Source organism: Danio rerio, chromosome 23 (assembly GCF_052040795.2).
Source record: "Danio rerio strain M-AB ecotype USA chromosome 23, GRCz13ab, whole genome shotgun sequence".
NCBI classification, from domain to species: Eukaryota; Metazoa; Chordata; class Actinopteri; order Cypriniformes; family Danionidae; genus Danio; species Danio rerio.
This window is the reverse complement of record NC_141043.1, coordinates 40836150-40855334: the sequence shown is the minus strand read 5'-3', so window position 1 is coordinate 40855334 and position 19185 is coordinate 40836150. Positions and strand designations below refer to the sequence as shown.

Here is a 19185-nt window from a genome sequence, read left to right as displayed (position 1 = left end):
TAGTTCATTTACACACCAAACTCTCCATCAAATGATTCTGAAAACTAATAAAAAAATCTGAAGATCAAAAGATCTAAAAATTGTTAGAAACCTGTAACCATTGACATCCGGAGTAGGAAAAATAAATGGGCTACTATGGACGTCGCTTGTTACAGGTTACCAAAATATCTTCTTTAATATAATTAATCAAAAAAAAAAAAAAAAAAAAGAAGGTAAATTGAATGATGACAGAATTATGCTTAATTTTGAGTAAACTATCCCTTTAATGGAATTATACACAAATTTACCAATACCAACCCATATTTTCCTGTTTTTTCTTGTTTTCTGCAAGAATTTATTCATTATTTAAATTGTATTTAATTATCTGAAAATAAGAAAGCAAACAGAACTATATCATTTTGTTATGACTTTAATTTATAAACTGTACTTGATTATTAAATGTCTTACCCTCTAGGTTATATCAAGCTTTTTTATTATTTCTTTGTTTGTTGCTCTCTCTCTCTCTCTCTTGTATCTTTTCTCATTGACAATGTAATTCATATTCCGTATTGCAAATAATGTTGATAAACATGTCAACCTTTTTTTTTTTTTTTGCAAATTAAAAAAAAAATCCCATTAATGGAATCAAATGTTGAGTTATTTCTATTAATTAGTGAAAGTAACTCATTTCAATTAATTTATTGCACTGCTCGATTTTACAGCATAGCCTCATGGAGATGTGTGTTTTGATTGGAGTGTTCTTTCAGCAATAAAGTGAAACCTGAGTGAAACTGAAAGCTGCAGTTAGTAAAAGCCCATCCGCTTGTTTTATAGGCTACAGTTGAGGAAGTACTACACTGATCTTAATCTGTCAGGTACAGGGTCCAACCTATTTCAAAAACAAGTATTGAACTAAGAAAGGAATAGAATTGCTTTCACGATGAAGGCACTGCATCTTTTACTTATTTTGGGGTCTGTCATTAGCATTGTGTCTACAGATAATGAGTCCATGGTTGTGGCTGGTGGGCTCATTATAACAACGTCTGTGGTTCTGGTTTCAGTAGTCATGTATTTTACTACTCAGCCGGAACCTTTACGGACTTTTAATCCTGCAGGTGAGTATACTCGTACAATATATGACCATTGACCACTTTATGTTTGAGTTTGCAAGAGATAAAAATAAAAATAAGTTGATAATTTCCAGTGATATTGTTGGTAAACAAACTAAAATTGAACGTGTTATGTACTGACAATTCCTGTTTTGACCGCTGTTAATAACCAAAGTTCGTTTGACTTTGAACGTTTGATAGTCGCAAATTTAGGGACCGTCTCTAACGAAAAGGGGTATATGCACACGGAATTTTAATGCAGCCCGAATGGCTTCTGGTGAACTGTCCTCTTTCTTTCTTTCTTTCTTTTTGTTTTTTTGATGAAAATATCTGCTTTCTTTTAAAATAAGTAATATTCACTCCCTAATAGCCCTACTGAAAAAATAAACAACTTAAACCAGCCAGGCTTGTTGGCTGGTTTTAGCTGGTCGACCAGTTTGGTTTTAGAGGGTTTAGCTGGTCAGGCTGGGAACTAGCCGGGAGCCCAGCCAAAACCAGCTAAGTCTAGCTTAAACCAGGCTGGTTTTAGTTGGTCATTTTCCAGCCTGACCAGCTAAGACCAGGCTGGAAATGACTGGAAACTTGCTTGAAAATGGCTAAACCCCCTCTAAAACTAGGCTGTTCGACCAGCTAAAAGTTGTTAAGCTGTTTTTTTTTCAGCAGGAAAATCGTTGATATAAAGTGGGTCTCATACTAGACAAGAAGCACTATTTTAAATTTCCCTCCCATCCCTTTAAAATATGAAAAGTTATTTTACCTCAGTATTTTAAATGGAGTTTCTGCGCCAGCTGCTGGTTCTGACAGCTCGTGTTTTCACATGGTTATCATCTCATTTTATTCTTAAACAACTAAATCAATTCTTAAGTTTATTTAACTGAATGTATTTTAAATTACATTACAACATTGATGCTGTAAAAAAACTTTAAATAGTCACATTAACCATTCACTGGAAGTTTAACGTTGGCTAAAAACACTTGCATTGAGAAGTGTTAGTCACAAACCCAACTATAACCGTGTTATATTTGAACAGATTTATTTGTCTTAATTATTCTTTATAATTTTATTTATATTTATATATTAATTGCAGTGAAACTAAAGTAAAAATGCATTTATTTTGTTACTTTTGAGTATACTACTTTTATATTGTATTATTGTATCACGTCATGTGCTGTTTTGAAAATTATATTGTAATTTGTTTTGAGGTTAAAGTGTGCCTTAAAACTTTTCTAGCGCCACAATAAGATAAACATTACCACATACAATGTAATTTGTTGTGACCTCAGATTTGGCAAAAGCAGCCATGTAAATTATCATTGCAAACTACACAGAAATAAAATTTATTTTTTTTCATATTCCAGGTCTGAAGTCAGATTTAGGACAAGCCCTCTTTGGCCAGCACATTGTCTCTGATGTTGTACTAAAAGCTGTGTCCTCGTTTATGGCTGACAGCAACCCAAACAAACCTCTGGTCCTCTCTTTCCACGGGACTGCAGGAACTGGAAAAAACCATGTCTCTAAAATCATCGCAAGAAACCTTTACACTAAAGGAGAAAACAGCAAGCATGTTCACACATTTATATATGACAATCAAGATCCAAACGCGTACAGCGTAAGTAAATTGCATTTTACTAGTTAAGATAGCTAAGAACTGGTTTAAATGTTGCTGATGTTTGTCAGTTTCTTTATCTGTGCAGGTAAAATGATTCAAAATTTAATCTTTAGATAAATTATATATATATATATATATATATATATATATATATATATATATATATATATATATATATATATATATATATAATTTTTTTTACAATTAGCATTTTAAATTCTGTTTACCTACTATACACTTCATCAATATCACGGCTACAGTCGTAATAAATGGGCGATGGAGGTGATGTTCCAAATGCAGCTTTATTATAAAAATGGTCAAAAATAAATGGCAGAGGTTAATCAGGTATGGTTGATGCAAAACTGACATTAAGACAGGGTGTCGAGATCCTAAAGTCTAGATGTTACAAAACTAAAGTGATTCATTAGGAAGTTTCATTAGCATTTCAAGAAGTGGCATAAATGGGGAATCTGCACTTGATTGACAGCATTGGGAACAAGCCACACAATGGTATATACACTCACTGGCCAGTTTATTAGGTACTCCTGTTCAACTGCTCGTTCATGCAAATTTCCAATCAGCCAATCACATGGCAGCAACTCAATGCATTTAGGCATGTACAGTAGACTTGGTCAAGATGAGCTCCTGCAGTTCAAACCAAGCATCAGAATGGGGAAGAAAGTTGAATTCAGTGACTTTGGACGTGGCATGGTTGTTGGTGCCAGACGGGCTGGTGTGAGTATTTCAGAAACTGCTGATGTACTGGGATTTTAATGCACAACTTTCTCTAGGGATTACAGAGAATGGTTCGAAAAAGAGAAAACATCCAGTGAGTGGCAGTTATGTGCCTGCAAATGCCTTGTTGATGCTAGAGGTCAGAGGAGAATGGCCAGACTAGTTGAGTAAGTACACCGGTACTAGTAAGGTGTACCAAATTAAGTGGCAAATTAAGATCAATGGGATCCGGTAAGGTCCATAAGTCAGGATTTAAACTCAGGATGCCCTAAGTGTCTGATTGGTGCTACAAGTCGCCACTAGGCTTTCAGTGCAGACAACTTGTCTTTTATTATGTTTACTTTGCATGACTAAATTACATATTTATGCACAACCAGTTGAGATGTCAGACTAATGTTACAACAGATTACAAGAATAGAGCAATAATAACACACATTTTAATGACTACAATTACCCTGAATTGGAACCCAAGGTAACTGCATTCCAGTTAGGAACACTCACTGCTTAAAAATAAAGGGAACACCTAAATAACACAATGTAGCCGTGGTCACACTGCACAGTTCCTTAGCATTCTGGCTGATGTTTTGGTTACATTTTAATGCTGACGGTGTTTTCACACTAGTGGTATCATGAAACATGAGTGCAGCCCATCCAGGATGGTCCAGGACCAATGCAACCTGAGGCAAGAGGGTTTGCTGTGTCTGGCAACGTAGAGCATGTAAGCACTACCAGGGGACAGGCCAGTACATCAAGAGACTTGGAGGAGGCCATAGGAGAGCAACAACCGAGCAGCAGGACCGCTACCTCTACATTTGTGCAAGGAAGAACAGAAGGAGCACTGCAAAATGACCTCCAGCAGGGCACAGATGGGCATGTGTCTGCTCAAACTGTCAGAAACAAACTCCATGAGGGTGGTATTAGGGTCCGGCATCCACAGGAGGGAGTTGTGCTTACAGCTTAACACCATGCAGGACGTTTGACATTTGCCAGAGAACACCAAGACTGGCATATTTGCCACTGGTGCTCTGTGCTCTTTACAGGTGAAAGCAGGTTCACACCGAGCACATGTGACAGAGTCTGGAGATGCCGTGGAGAATGTTCTACTGCATGCAACTTCCTCCAGGAGGATTGGTTTGGCAGTGGGTCAGTAATGGTGTGGAGTGGCATTTCTTTGCAGGGCGTCACAGCCATCCATGTGCTTGCCAGAGGTAGCCTGACTGCCATAAGGTACCGAGATGAGATCCTCAGACACCTTGTGAGATCTCCTAATGCAAGACAATGCTAGGCCTCATGTGGCTGGAGTGTACCAGCAGTTCCTGCAAAGTGAAGGCATTCATGCAATGGACTGGCCCACCCGTTTCCCAGACCTGAATCCAATTGAGCACATCTAGAACATCATGTCTCACTTAATCCACCAGCTAGCAATTATGCAAAGAACAAAGTATTTAATAAGAATATTTAATTCATTTAGATCTAGGATGTGTTATTTTAGTGTTCTCTTTATTTTTTGAGCAGTGTACAACATGGGTTCAACTGTTTCTTTGTTGAAGCTGTTTCAGAACAATACTCAAAAATGACCGCAAGATGTCTTTGTAGAGATGGATGTCAAAATATTTCGAAGCCTTGACTAATTTTCTTTGGCTGCTTCAGTGCTTTACATAGCCTCGTTCTTCCCACCACTTAATCCAATAGAGTAATCCAAAGGGCAGGCAACAAGTCAGGGCAGGCAGCAAACAACCAGAAAATCAGTGACGGGCAAACGTTTTAGACCCAAGGGCCACATCAAGTTTTGCAAACCAAGTGAAGAGCCACAAGTCAAATCCTTAAAACAATTACTTTTATAGTGGCAGTATGCATGGAACATGTAATATCGGACAGAAACATGTCACATTAACACAAAGCAGTTTTTTTAAATAGTTATTATTGAGTCAAATTTAAAAGTCAAATGAATTTGCACCGTGATTTATATTTATCCTCACTTATCAATCTTCATAAAACAATAAAATAATCCCTCATCAAATATAATAATAATACTAATACTAATAAAAATTAATAACATAATAATTTTTACAGATTGTCTGATAGAAAAAATCTCATATTAACACAAAAATGATTCTTAAAGTTTACCATTCAGTCAAATTTACAATAATCTAATTTGAACCGCTTTTAAAATATACAGATCAATCATCATAAAACTTGATAAAACCACAAATCTTTGATAAAAGAACTTTTTAAAGCGAATTTATGCATGGAAAATATATTATATGACAAAAATTAACATTTAACCAGAAATTATTATATCATTTGAGTCAAATTCACAACCATCTTATTTGAGCTTGTATTAATATGCTCATATCAATCATAAAACTATGAGATAAAACGGGAGAAGAATCTTAGTCTTTGTTATTCCAAGTCATGTTATCATGAGTGTGTTAATGTAAACAATGAGCCTGAAAATAATTCAGTCGATTCAGTTGTTGCCTAACGACATAAAAAAGCGCACCACGCTCCTTTTTTTCTTGTCAACAAAAAGGCAGTGCGGTGCACCTCGCGTTTTTGGAACGTAAATGCACATTAAATGTGATTGGCCTCTTAGGTTGCAGTCTTTAAAAACAGCAATACATTTTCTTGGCATATTAGACATACAGCTTTCTGTCCGATATTAGTGAAGAAGTATTTTGTTGTCCATCCTTCCTTAAACACACAACATTCAGAGTCAATTTTTTTGCCTGACTCATTTTCAGTCATTAACGGTCGTTTAAGAGATTAAGAGTGTGTTCTAATTCTACTAGTTGCGCTAACTGTACCGTGTGCAATACTGACATCAAATGGCGTTCACTTGTATTACAACATTAATTTACTAATTCTGAACCAAACCGTTACTCAGGAGCAGCAGGCCGTAGGCCGTAGTTTGCCCACCTCTGATGTAAAACATTCTGAAATCAAAAACATGCAAGACATAAAACTAAGAATAAGGGAATTAAAGAAACCGTTCAGAAATGTTCACAAGACTTCAAAAAAATAGTGTCATTTGGGCTTATATGTGATAGTATGTCCTGCAGGTGTTAGTGTAATCAGAGTCTGGATCAGATTGAATGAGTCACAGCTGTAGTGGGTTGACTGGTGCAAAGCATAGTGGAAGGTGTAGTCGGAGTGAATGACAGAGGTGCAGGATGGATCGAGTGTCCTCTGGTAGGTCTTTAAGTGCATGCTAGCAATAAAGAAATAAAAAAAAAAGACTATTTACATAATACACATGTGGGGGTGTAACACTTGACATAAATCATTTCTCTAACTGGCATTTGCATGTTCTGTGTATTCAGGTATGGCTAAAGCAGTTCATACATACGAGTGTAGCAAATTTTCCACGCTCCACTTTCATTTTTGATGAAATGGACAAAATGCAACCACAGGTTATCGATGTGATCAAACCATTCCTGGACTACAACGCCCATGTAAATGGAGTGTCATTCCACAAAGCAATCTTCATTTTTCTCAGGTTATACTTTATAATTTATGTACATCATAATTCCCCAAACGATCCAATCAATAATTATCTGTGTTTATTTGTAGTAATACAGGTGGGAAAGTGATTGCCGACCTGGCCCTGGATTTCTGGAGAGAAGGCAGAAAACGGGAAGAGATAAAGATGCACAGCAGGGATCTAGAGATTATGATCTCTGAAAGCATCAGCAAGAATGAGAAAAGTATGAATTAAAGGATTTTAGTTATTTAAAGATTTTATTACACTCATATAGTCATATATTCATATATTAATAGTTTTTTGTTTCTACGGGGCTGATGAATGCTTGAATTGTATGAAGTAGATTAGGAGAGTAGATTTGCAGCAAGCAAAATTACAATTCGATTTGAATCAGGTCCATTGAATTGTTGTAAAATAATGCATATCGCTTCGCATCATGGCTGCATCAACCCCTTGTGGTGCATTATTCTATATAATAACTTAAAGGGGTGGTCCAGAATAGAGATGCGCGGATCAGCTGAAATGTCATCTGAATCCATGGCTTTATACTAGGCATGGGACGATAACTGTTTTGAAGGTACTGTATACCGCAGTTTGGAGAAGTCGAGGTTTTAAAACTGCCAAAACTTTCTATTATACGGTTTCTAAAGTATGTGTAAGATTTTTTATTTTTAAAAAAATTGTAGTTTTTTAGGACAACAGTATCTCCAGCAGTAAAGATATCTAAAGATGCTATTGTAAATTGTAAAGAAATCTATGTTTTTCAAACTAATGAAGACAGAAGAAGTCAATGATTAACTTGAAATATTTAACCTGACATGTTTACTGTCCCACAATATTTTAATGTTTCTCAAAATAAAATATATTGTGTTTAAAGGGGAAGAACATTTTTGTTTTTTACCCAGACATTAAAAGAGAATATATTTTAGAGCAGTAATCACAATACTGTGAAACCGTGATATATTAATCCAAGGTTATCATACCGTCAGAATCTTATACCAGCCCATGCCAACTTCATACTAGTCATCCACCCGCCCGCACATATATATATATATATATATATATATATATATATATATATATATATATATATATATATATATATATATATATATATATATATATATATTCGCATCTGATTGTCACTTTAATAATTATAATTTTAAGCATGATGATAGGGCAGCGTGGATCGTTCGTTAATAACTAGAGACAACATGGAAGGGGCGTACTGTACTGTATATCAAGGCAGCACAGGTCCACACATGCCTCCACGTAACTTCCAGCAGTATTTTTTGCTATCCTGATGAATGTAAGAACTTAAAGTGCTTGTCAGACTTTGACTTGACCAGCCTTTCGATTTAGCACACACATGATGTTTCATATTAGAGGTAGGCGACCGGTCTTGTGGCTTTCATATCAAGCGCTTTACAGCCATTCATAGCCCATTACATACCCAGCACTTGATTCAACCTTGTTGACCTTTGCTAAAACCCACCCACACAGCACTTTTCTTAACTTCCTTTTGTTTTGTTTTTAATTCTCCCTTTTTAAGTTACTCTCGGATTGTTTTCACCTCCATTTCTGCTTTAACAAATGTGTTTAAAAAATACATTACAGTGGATTATGCGCAGTGCCCAAAGATATAACCGCCATCCATGCATCGCTAGTCAAGAGTGTATTTTTAAGGTTTGGTTGTGTTTATAAGATGCAAAGCAATGTGTGCTCATGCTTCATTGGTAAAAAAACAAAACAAAAAAAAAAAACACATTATTTGTTCATATATCTTACTTTGATTATATACAGCTACTTTGCTAACACGGAAATGACTGTCATATTTAAAACTTACTTGAAATTAAATTGTAAGCACTTCTCTTTTTGTGTTGTGTCCTTTGGATGCCCAAATACAGAAACAGAACGAGCTCTGTGGAAATAGCAGCATTTAGACGACATTTTTGCTCTGGCCATGCCCTTCGCTGTGCAGGGTGTGTGCGCGTGGTGAATGCCAGAACCTGAAGCGTTTGTGATCTCACTAGCTCAGATGTATTTTTTGTAGTCCCCAAACTTCGTTTGCTGTAGGCTTTGCTAAGCAAACTCTGTAAAAGCCAATGTCTCCCTTTGCTTTGAACTTTGAGCATCTTACATTCAGAGATGTTGTTTATGTTCAAGCATCTACATTACACATCAACTAAAGTTTAAAATATGATATCATAGTGGACCACCCCTTTATCGGCCTGTCATCAATGATTTATTTTCTTATTTTTTTACAACAGTTGCTTCTTTTAATTGCATTCAGTTCATCCATTCCTTGTATTATTTGTCTTAAATTAGTTCACCTCAGATCTATTAATTGTTGTGTATCTCTTCCCAGGTGGATTTTGGCACTCCAGTCTCATAGATCATCATCTGATTGATCACTTTATTCCTTTTCTACCTCTGGAGCTGAGGCATGTGCGGCAGTGTGTCTTGGCTGAGATGTATTATCTGAACAAAACCTTAGATGCTCATCTGGCAGATAAAGTGGCCCGAGACATGCCTTTCTTCCCTAAAATACACAGAGTCTTTGCTGAGAAAGGCTGCAAGTCCGTCAGGCAGAAGTTGGCGCTATATGTTGATGAATAGAAGAACCACTCAGTACCATTTGATTATTTTTGCTAAATCGAGACTAATGAAGTATTCTCACAAAACTGTATGATGCGTGCCTTTCATTGTAAATTTAGGTACATTTCCAAAATAGCACACTGCAAAATGATTTTGTATGACATACGGACTTATGTTTCCGTCGCCAACTTCAACAGCTAACAACTTTACAGCAATCTTCATTAAATGGGCCATGAACTGAGAAACCAAAATTCTCCTAATCTTTTGATATGTATAAGTTCATTGTATTATAATAACACACTGTAAGTGTCAGAACTTAAAACTTTGTCTTTACTCTAAAAACAGCCTATAAAGAAAGCAGTCTGCCAAAACAAAAGCTTTGAAATGTTCTACTCTATGACGTAATAATATAAGCTCCGCCTCCACAGAAAGTTGTTTACTGCCTGTTTACCATTCGGTGTTCTAAACAGGTTTTATCACTTCTCCAAACCACACTTTAACGTGAAAACAATCATCATCACCATACTGAAGTGTTGTTCCAAACTACAGTGCATTAAAACTTGGAAATGAAGGATTTTAAAGGGTACAACCAATGATTGGAGTCACAAATTATGTTTTTTAAAAGCTCATCACTATGCCCTGCTTCAAAGGGATCACTTTTTTGTAAAGAAACCAAGATAGCATACAAATGTGGCCCACTTTAGGCAGTTATGCAGCACTGGGGGTATTGCTTCAGCCCAGACAAAATGAATGTGAACCTGAAGTGGCCTACCTGTACAATGTTAAAGGGGGGCCAAAGATTCAAATTCATATATGGGCCATTCAAGGCAAAGATTTGACACTTATGGCAAAATGTAATCTGAATGTGAGTCTAATGTGGCCCATGTGGAAAATGATACATTTGGCTCAAATGATAAGGACAAATGTGGGCCACAGTTGGCAAAAATGTTGCATAGTCATTTAAGGGTAATCTGGGTCTAAACTTAAAGTGGCTTACATGTGTAAGTGCAAATGTGGCCCAGTTATCTTAAGACATATGTGGGCCACTTTTGGCAAATATTTGGCACAGTAAGCTCTGGCTATTGTGGCAGTGAGCCTAGCGTGGCCCAGAGAAAATATGGAAAATGTGGCCCAGTTATTTTAAGACATATGTGGGCCACTTTTGGCAAATATTTGGCACAATAAGCTTTAGCTATTGGCTGTGAGCCTAATGCAACCCAGAGAAAACATGGCACATGTGGCCCAGTTATTTTAAAACATATGTGGGCCACTTTTAGCAAATATTCAGCACAGTAAACTCTGGCTAATGCAGCCGTTAGCCTTTAGTGGCCCAGAGAAGATATGGAAAATGTGGCTCAGTTATCCTAAAAAAAATATCGGCCACTTTTGTCAAATATTTGGGACAGTGAGACACAACCTGTGATGAAATAATATAATTCACTAATGTTTACCAATTTTAATCCATTATTAGAAGAAATAGGCCAGATCTGGGCCAGAATAAAAGCAAACTGTGGCACAGAACAGGGTCAGTTCTGGTTTATTTGGTTGAATTCTGGCTGATATGTGATATTGCTATGGCTTAATTGTGGCCCAGATCTGGCAAACAGGAGAAGACCACCCAAGTGCCATCTTTCCATGCGGTATGTGGGCCGTATGTAAGTGTCTGGTGTGGGCCCAAATTTGAGCCACATATTCACACACCATACTCTCCATAACATGCTTCTGAAAATCTACTATAGAAGTCAATAGTTGCAGGTTACCAAAATATCAACATTCAAATATTTCAAACAGGTTTGTGACAAGTTTATGTTGAACGATGTTCAAAACTAAAAACTATCCCTTTAAAAGAATCAAATGTTGAGTTACAAAAATTCTATTAAATACAATATACTTTCATGAAACTTTCAATGAAAGGAACTTATTTCAATAAATGAATTGCACTGCTCGATTTTTACAGCATAATGGAGATTCATGTGTTTGATCAGGCTAGTGTGTTCCTGCATGAATAAAAATAAAACCAAAAGCTAGTTTGTTGAGGCAAATCAACTTGTTTATGCTTGACGAACTGTACTACACCTCAAATTGAATCTGTCACAGCCCAACTTACTTTCAAAAACGAAAGTGTTGAAGCAAGGAGAAACAGATTTGCTTTCACGATGATAATTCTGTCAGCTATTGTTTTTGCGTCTGTAGGGCTTCTTTACTATAATTATAGTTCTACTCAGCCGGAACCTTTGTCTTTTAATCCTGCAGGTGAGTTTGACCACATTTATATTTGACCCTACATAAGACATATCTACCAAAAATCAAAATAAAGTGATCATGAACTATGATAAGGTTGGATGATAAACAAACAAAAAAAATGTTATGTAATGAAAACCCTTACCTTGAGGATACAGTTCAAAACGCTGGTATTTAAACTATGACTAGGCTAAGACTTGAGTATCTAGATATAGCCTACTTTTTACATTATTTTAGCTATAGCCTACTTCAATATATATAATAGACCCTTTTCACAATGACGTTACTTTACTTCCCCCTATCGGCAACACAGTGTATTTTTAGTTTACCTTTGAATGAATGGGAGACTTCTCTGGAAAATTTACAAATGAAAATATTTGAGCGATCTGACTTAAGACTATTATTGACATTGGGCATGTGTCCAAATGTTTCTCTTTCAACACTGCTTTGAGTTTGAAAATGATTTTTTAAAAAGTTATTAAGAATAGGAATAAACTATTGTTTATCAAGGAAAGTATGTTTGCAACATTTTCATTTAATTCAGTTTATTTCCTCAATAATGGATTTGTTTACTTTAATTCTGTACTGTAATTCTGTAATACTGTAATTCTGAATATAAATTAATATTATGTAAATTTTCCAGCATGAGTACAATTCTTTATTAAATCTTATGTTACCTGCTAAGTATGTCTATAAATGTAATCAGTTTCATTATTTATTATTTATTGATCTATTAATGTATTGTTCAGTTTCTTAATTTGAATTGCATTAATTATGTCCTACCGCCACCTTTTGGGTGGATTTAATTTGATATCTGTAGTACCTTTTAATTAATAATGTTACAAACAAATTCATAATCTAATAATACTGAATTAAAATGCCGTCTACTAGGTGTTATTTTTGCAATTGTAAATTTTTATAATGATTTAGTTTGATCAGTAAGAGTCCCATACTGTACAACATTGATATTCTATTTCATTTAATTTGAATATTAAATAGATATAAATGTTTTATGTTCATGAATAACATATACAGAAAAAAATGGCGGAGAACTGAGCAGTAGAACGTGAATAGTATGAATGGGTTTGTGAATCTGTCCACCGTAAACAACCATAGTAAAACAATCAGAGTTTTATTTACTTATTTTTTAGGAAACAACAAATTATAATAAAATTAAATAAGACATAAAAAATGTTCAGCACCTGTGTAAACATCGATGAAATTTTATGACAAATACTGACAAGTCCATATTAACTTCATTTGCAGTAAAGACAGCAACACAAAGCAGTAGACTCTGTTTAAAGTCCCATTTTCTTGGTTCAAGCAGATATCTGGATAATCTGTAAGTTTTTATTTTTTGGATGTCAGATGTCTCACCTTGAATGCAGACAACAAAAAACAACCGTAGTCACAGTCTAACCATATCTGGGTGAGTTCTCTATGAGGAGTTATGTGTAGGCAGAACTTCCTGGATGTGTTCTCGATATTGAGGATGCACTGATGCAGACTTGAGCACGGATCTTGCTCTGGAAGTCCCAGAAGTCATTGCGACTGGAGGTGGGAAGCGCAGCATTTTATATAGGTTTATTATGTAAGTTCGGAGATATAACTTATTTACCTCGGGAGTTTCCCTAAAGGAAACGGTGAAAGTAAACATCCACATGACTTAATAAATAACTTACAAATTAATAAAGGAATAAACACATTAAGGGTGTTTGTTTGCTGAAATTCGTATTAAAATATGTTTTATTTATATTGTGCAACATATATTTACAATGTTTTTATGCAAAGTATATATTTTGAAGAGGGGAAAAACAATAAATCGTTGTACGAGTGCTGTAATGTTTAAATAATTTACCATTTAAAACAAGTGAAGGTCATGTGACCATCAGGAAGAACACAGCATCTCATTTCTCAAAGGACGCGTTCTCTGTTCTCGTGGTCTCCTGAGTTTGTTCTTCCGAGGACACCTGGCAAGACTGTTCTCCACAAGAACGCAAGTATGTTCTCTGTGTTCTTGGAATAGAGAAACAGCCCTAATTTTTCCTAAAGGCCCATCCTCAAGAGGCTCTGATTGGTCAGCTAACATAATCTGCTGTGATTCGCGGATCGGCTCTAAGTCACGAGGAAAAACATCACGCCTCTAATAGCATGCGCGGTGTAAATATTGTTGGTCAGAGTAGCTGTTAACCGTATCAGTTTGAGCCTGAATCAGACAGAAAAAGAACAGCACACAGACGAGCCTCACGACTCCCCTACAAAATAAAATCTGCGCGGGGTGTGTGCACGGGGTGAATGCGTGTAACCTAAAGCGTTTGCAATCTCACTAGCCCAGATGTATTTTTTTGTATTCCTCAAACTTCAAATTGCTGTAGATTTTTTTACAATGGTTGCTTATTTTAATTGCATTCGGTTCATCAATTCCTTGTATTATTTGGCTCAAAATTGTTCACCTCAGATCTATTAATTGTTGTGTATCTCTTCCCAGGTGGATTTTGGCACTCCGGTCTCATAGATCATCATCTGATTGATCACTTTATTCCTTTTCTACCTCTGGAGCTCAGGCATGTGCGCCAGTGTGTCTTGGCTGAGATGTATTATCTGAACAAAACCTTAGATGTTCATCTGGCAGATAAAGTGGCCAGAGACATGCCTTTCTTCCCTAAAATACACAGAGTCTTTGCTGAAAAAGGCTGCAAGTCAGTGAGGCAGAAGCTGGCGCTATATGTTGATGATTAGAAGTACCACTTAGTACCATTTGAATGTATTTGAAAGGCTGTCAATAGAATATTTTTCTAAACCATGAGACTAATAAAGTATTCTCACAAAACTGTATAATGCATGCTGTTTCATTGTAAATGTAGGTACATCTCCAAAAAAATGTAGGAAATGTTGTTTCCTTTGTCAAATCTAACAGCTAACAACTTTACAGCAATCTTCATTAAATGGGCCGTGAACTGAGAAACCAAAATTCCCTTGATCTTTTGATATATAAGAGATCATAGTATTATAAAAACATCCTGTAAGTTTTAGAACTCAAAACTTTCTCTTTACTCTAAAACAGCCTATAATGAAGGGAGTCTGCCAAATCAGCAAGTTGTGAAATGGTCTACTCTATAATGTACCAATAAAAGCTCCGCCTCCACAGAACATTGAAATCTGTTCTGTTGTATCATTCGGTGCATTCTAAACAGGATATATTGACCCCCCGAAGCACACTTTAGAGGTCTGCAGATTTCCAAGGTTTTGCGCCAACCCTTAAACACACTTTCTCCAACTAATCAAGGTGTTCAAGACTACTCGCTGTCTGAAAACGTACCTATATACACTTCTGAAGACTTTGTGAAATGTATGTTTTTTTTGCAGTTTTTGTATTCGAAAATTTACGAGAGGCCGCTGTGTACGCTTTTTGAGATCTCAAATTTCTCTCGCAAGTGCCATTCGCGCCTGCTGTTCTCATGTTAACCCAACAGAAGCCACTGCTGACTGACTGTTTGACTGAATGAATGACTGACCAATCGACTGCTGTTGTTGTTGCGCGCGTACTGAAAAGCAGGGGCACTTTTGATCATATTGGAAGGGCACTTTCTCTACAAGACTAAAAAGGGCATGTGCACTGCACAGGTTGAGCCCTATGTGTGCACGTGCCTGCATAGAGGTGACCTAGGGTGGCAAAATAGGGAGGGCACCGTCCTACCTGCTTTCTGGAACCGTTCTTCACCGGACTCGAACCCCATCGTCGTGGTCAGCTCCTCTCTGCGTCTCAAGTCCGCTGACGTCCATGGCGAACTAACAGGACAAACTGGTTACAGTGGGAAAGCCATCCATACAGAGGTTAGCGGTCACCTGATAAGCTTGAAAAGGAACGGTGTCATACCGCCCCATAGCATATGTTTAAAAAAATTAAATGCAGCAATATGTATCTCTGGCTACATAATTTGCGGTCTTCAGAAATGTGTATCGGGCTGGGTTTTCATTATGAGCCTATGTTGCCTTGGTTAGTTGGATAAGCTGTCTTTGATTAGGGCTGAAGCAAAACTGTGCAGAGCTGCGGCCCCCCAGGAATTGAGTTTGTCAAGACCACCATATTGAAGTGTCATTCCAAACCAAAGTGCTCAAAACTTGGAAATAAAGGATTTCAAAGGATAAAACCATTGTTTGGTCTCACAAAATACATTTTTAAAAGCTCATTACTAATCCCTAAACCCTAAGTGTTTACCATCTGGTGGGACCGCTTTAAAGGGATTAGGGCATAGGGATGAGCCCTACCAAATGAACACATTGCCTGTTAATATGGAGAACTGTTTATTGTCATGTCTATTCAAACGGAGTGTGCTCAAAAACAAGGCAGAGAATAATACATATATAATTTCTTGTAATTGTTGAGCTACGACTTTACCGAATGAGCACTGTGCTACATCAGACAACTATTATTATTCTTTAATCTTTCATTCTTTCTTTTTATTCCCTTACACCTGTTTTAACAAACTTTTAATCTGTTTTTAATTTGTTGTTCTTGTTTCCTTTATTTATTGTGATTATTTTATGATACTTTTTATCTTCTTGTTTATGTAAAGCACTTTAAATTATCACCATATTGTGTATGAAATGTGCTATAGAAATTAATTTGTCTTGATAACATAAGAGAACAGTTCAAAACTTAAAACTTAGGTTGTTCATAATTACTTCAATAATAATAAAAAAAAAAACATCAATGCATCAGTTTTTGGTAGCATGGTGGCTAAGTGGTTATAGCATGGTTCGAGTCCATTAGATCGTGGACCATTAGATCTTCTGTGTGGAGTTTGCATGGGTTTCTTCCGGGTTTCCCACACAGTCCAAAGACATGCGGCATAGGTGAATTGGATGAACTAAATTAGCCATAGTACTGTATGTGAATTGAAAAAAGTGATGGGCTATGGTTGGAAGGGCCAGTTAAAAAAAGTGTCAGAGTAATTGGTGGTTCATTCCACTGAGGCGACCCCTGATAAACATTGACTAATCAAAAGCAAAGTGAATAAGTGAGTTAGAGGGCACACTCTTTTACATCACTAGACAAACCCAGTCATCTTGTCAAATGCTTTAAGAGGCAGACTTGTCAAAACTCAATTCTTTCCAGTCATCCTAATAATTTACTGCTCAAACCTGTTCCATCTAATTTCCTCCAAGTTATTTCCTGTTCAGCTTTACCTGCACCTACTAACATCCTTTAAGGGTTAGTCCGCCACCAAATAAAAAATTCTGTTACAGTTTTTTTTAGTGGCGCATTTCTCACCACACTATTTACATTTGCATAACAGTAAATTCATTTCTCAAAACAATTAGTAGTTTGCGCACATAATAGCAGTTTCTCATTCCTTCCAACAAATTGCAAATGCTTTTAGACATGCATCAACTGCTTTCATACAACTCTCTGCTGTTTATAACATCATCATTTGCTTATGTCACGTCAGTCAAAATGAACTAAACTTGTGAATGCTGAATAGTCACTCCATATAAAACTAATAGTCCTCGTTTCATTACTCGAGTCATTAAAAATGTTGAACTAGTTGTCAAAATCAGTCAAGCTAATTTTATAAAAAAACATTAATCTTTTTTTTTAACTAAAGGGAGTTTATGTTTGTTGTAAATAAGGGTGTATTCTTTTTCTTTTGCACAATGCTGTGAAAAAATTTGAAATGCAAAAAGCATCTGCAGTTAAAATGTGAAACATACATATTCAGTGTCTTATACTCAGATACCTCACTAAATGCAGTGATGTCTATAATGCAGTTTTCAAATGGCTGTAAAATAGTATATGGTGCTGTATTAAGGATTTTCGGGAAGTGTCTGCAAAATCTGACTTCATTGCATTGTAAAAAATGTTCAGAGTAAGCTGTCATAATGAAAACATTATCTTGTTCATAAACAATGGTGTCAGGACTTTTCATCTTGATGTTACTGACACTTTCACTGACATCAATACTTGCTTTTAAGAAATGAGCTCTCCATTTTGAGCATGTGACACGCGTTTGCAGGTTATCAAATAGCTTTTGCAGTTTGTACTAATTGTTTTGAGAAATGCATTAACTGTTGTTCAAAAGTAAATAGTGTGAGAAATGCACCAAAGCCACTGAGAAAAAAAAACTAATAATAACTCATAATAATAACCTCATGTGGTTCCAACAATATTTCAATATATACAGTTAAAGTCAGAATTATTAGCCCCCTTTGAATTTTTTTCTTTTTTTAAATATTTCCCAATTGATGTTTTACATAGCAAGGAAATTTTCACAGTATGTCTGATAATATTTTTTCTTCTAGAGAAAGTCTTATATGTTTTATTTCGGCTAGAATAAAAAAAAAAAACATTTTAAGGTCAAAATTATTAGCCCTTATAAGCTATATTTTTCTGGTAAATCTACAGAACAAACCATCATTATACAATAACTTGCCTAATTACCCTAACCTGCCTAGTTAAAAAAAAGTGTCTAAAAATATCTAGTCAAATATTATTAACTGTCATCATGGCAAAGATAAAATGAATCAGTTATTAGAAATGAGTTATTAAAACTATTATGTTTAGAAATGTGTTGAAAACATCTTCTCTCAGTTAAACAGAAATTGTGGAAAAATAAACAGAGGGGCTATATCTGACTTCAGCTCTATATACTATTTTTCCTTTCCCAACAATTTAACCACTTATAGATGAGGGAATACCCAAAAAACTAAAATAAAATAAATAAATAAATAATAATAATAAATATAGCTGCGAGCAGCAATTAACGGGGGTCAAGCAGTTTAGCAGGGTAAGGTCATATAGCGGTTAGGACGCCTGTAAGTAGTTAATTCGACAACGAAATATACGATTACAGTGTTAGAGTTTATAGATTGAGCTAACAAATGTTTGATTAAACCCTCCAGAGAAGCAACTTCGATTTTTACATATTGACAAATTTTTAATGAACATTTCGAGTGACCGCTTTTATGTCAAAGTGACCAGTATAAGCAGCCCTATGATATAATGTGGAGATCGAGTCATGGCACCTTAGACAAAGACACAGCATGTCAATTTTAAGTTAATCAGAAAAATGGTTACTCGGATACAGTGATTTTACAATGTATAGCGCCAGCATGTGGCCAATGTCTATGTGTTTCATCATATATGCTTAGACTGACCTCTTGCATATGTGTAACAAGTTTGGTGAAGATATTTTAATTCCTTCATGAGTTATGGCTATTTTAGCTCTGCTTAATAAAAATGACAAAAGAGCAGTGAATAAGCTATTAGTGATCTCCTAGTGCCATCTAGTGGCCACAGTGTAATTTATTTATGTGATTACAGCCATTTAGGTGTGCATAAACATATCCCTTCTATAATTGAGAATGTTCTAACTGTATGAAATTAAAATTTTGTATTTTATTAAAATAATTATAAATCTACAGAGTAA

General features: G+C 35.8%; 1 protein-coding gene and 1 long non-coding RNA gene across 2 annotated transcripts in view; one reads left to right on the top strand and one right to left on the bottom strand.

The window, feature by feature from the left end:
• Window positions 1–817: 817 nt before the first annotated feature.
• tor1l3 (torsin family 1 like 3) lies at window positions 818–9759 on the top strand. The gene is given in 5 exon segments (NM_200856.1): window positions 818–1094; window positions 2447–2697; window positions 6756–6931; window positions 7006–7139; window positions 9285–9759. Coding segments are annotated over 5 exon segments (987 nt in total). The 5' UTR covers window positions 818–919; the 3' UTR covers window positions 9536–9759.
• Window positions 9760–12872: 3113 nt separating this feature from the next.
• LOC141380541 (uncharacterized) overlaps window positions 12873–19185 on the bottom strand; it is a 32151-nt gene continuing 25838 nt past the window's right edge. The window contains exon 4 of the long non-coding RNA XR_015524108.1: window positions 12873–15557. This is a non-coding gene — a long non-coding RNA (uncharacterized LOC141380541). The remainder of the gene's footprint in view (window positions 15558–19185) is intronic.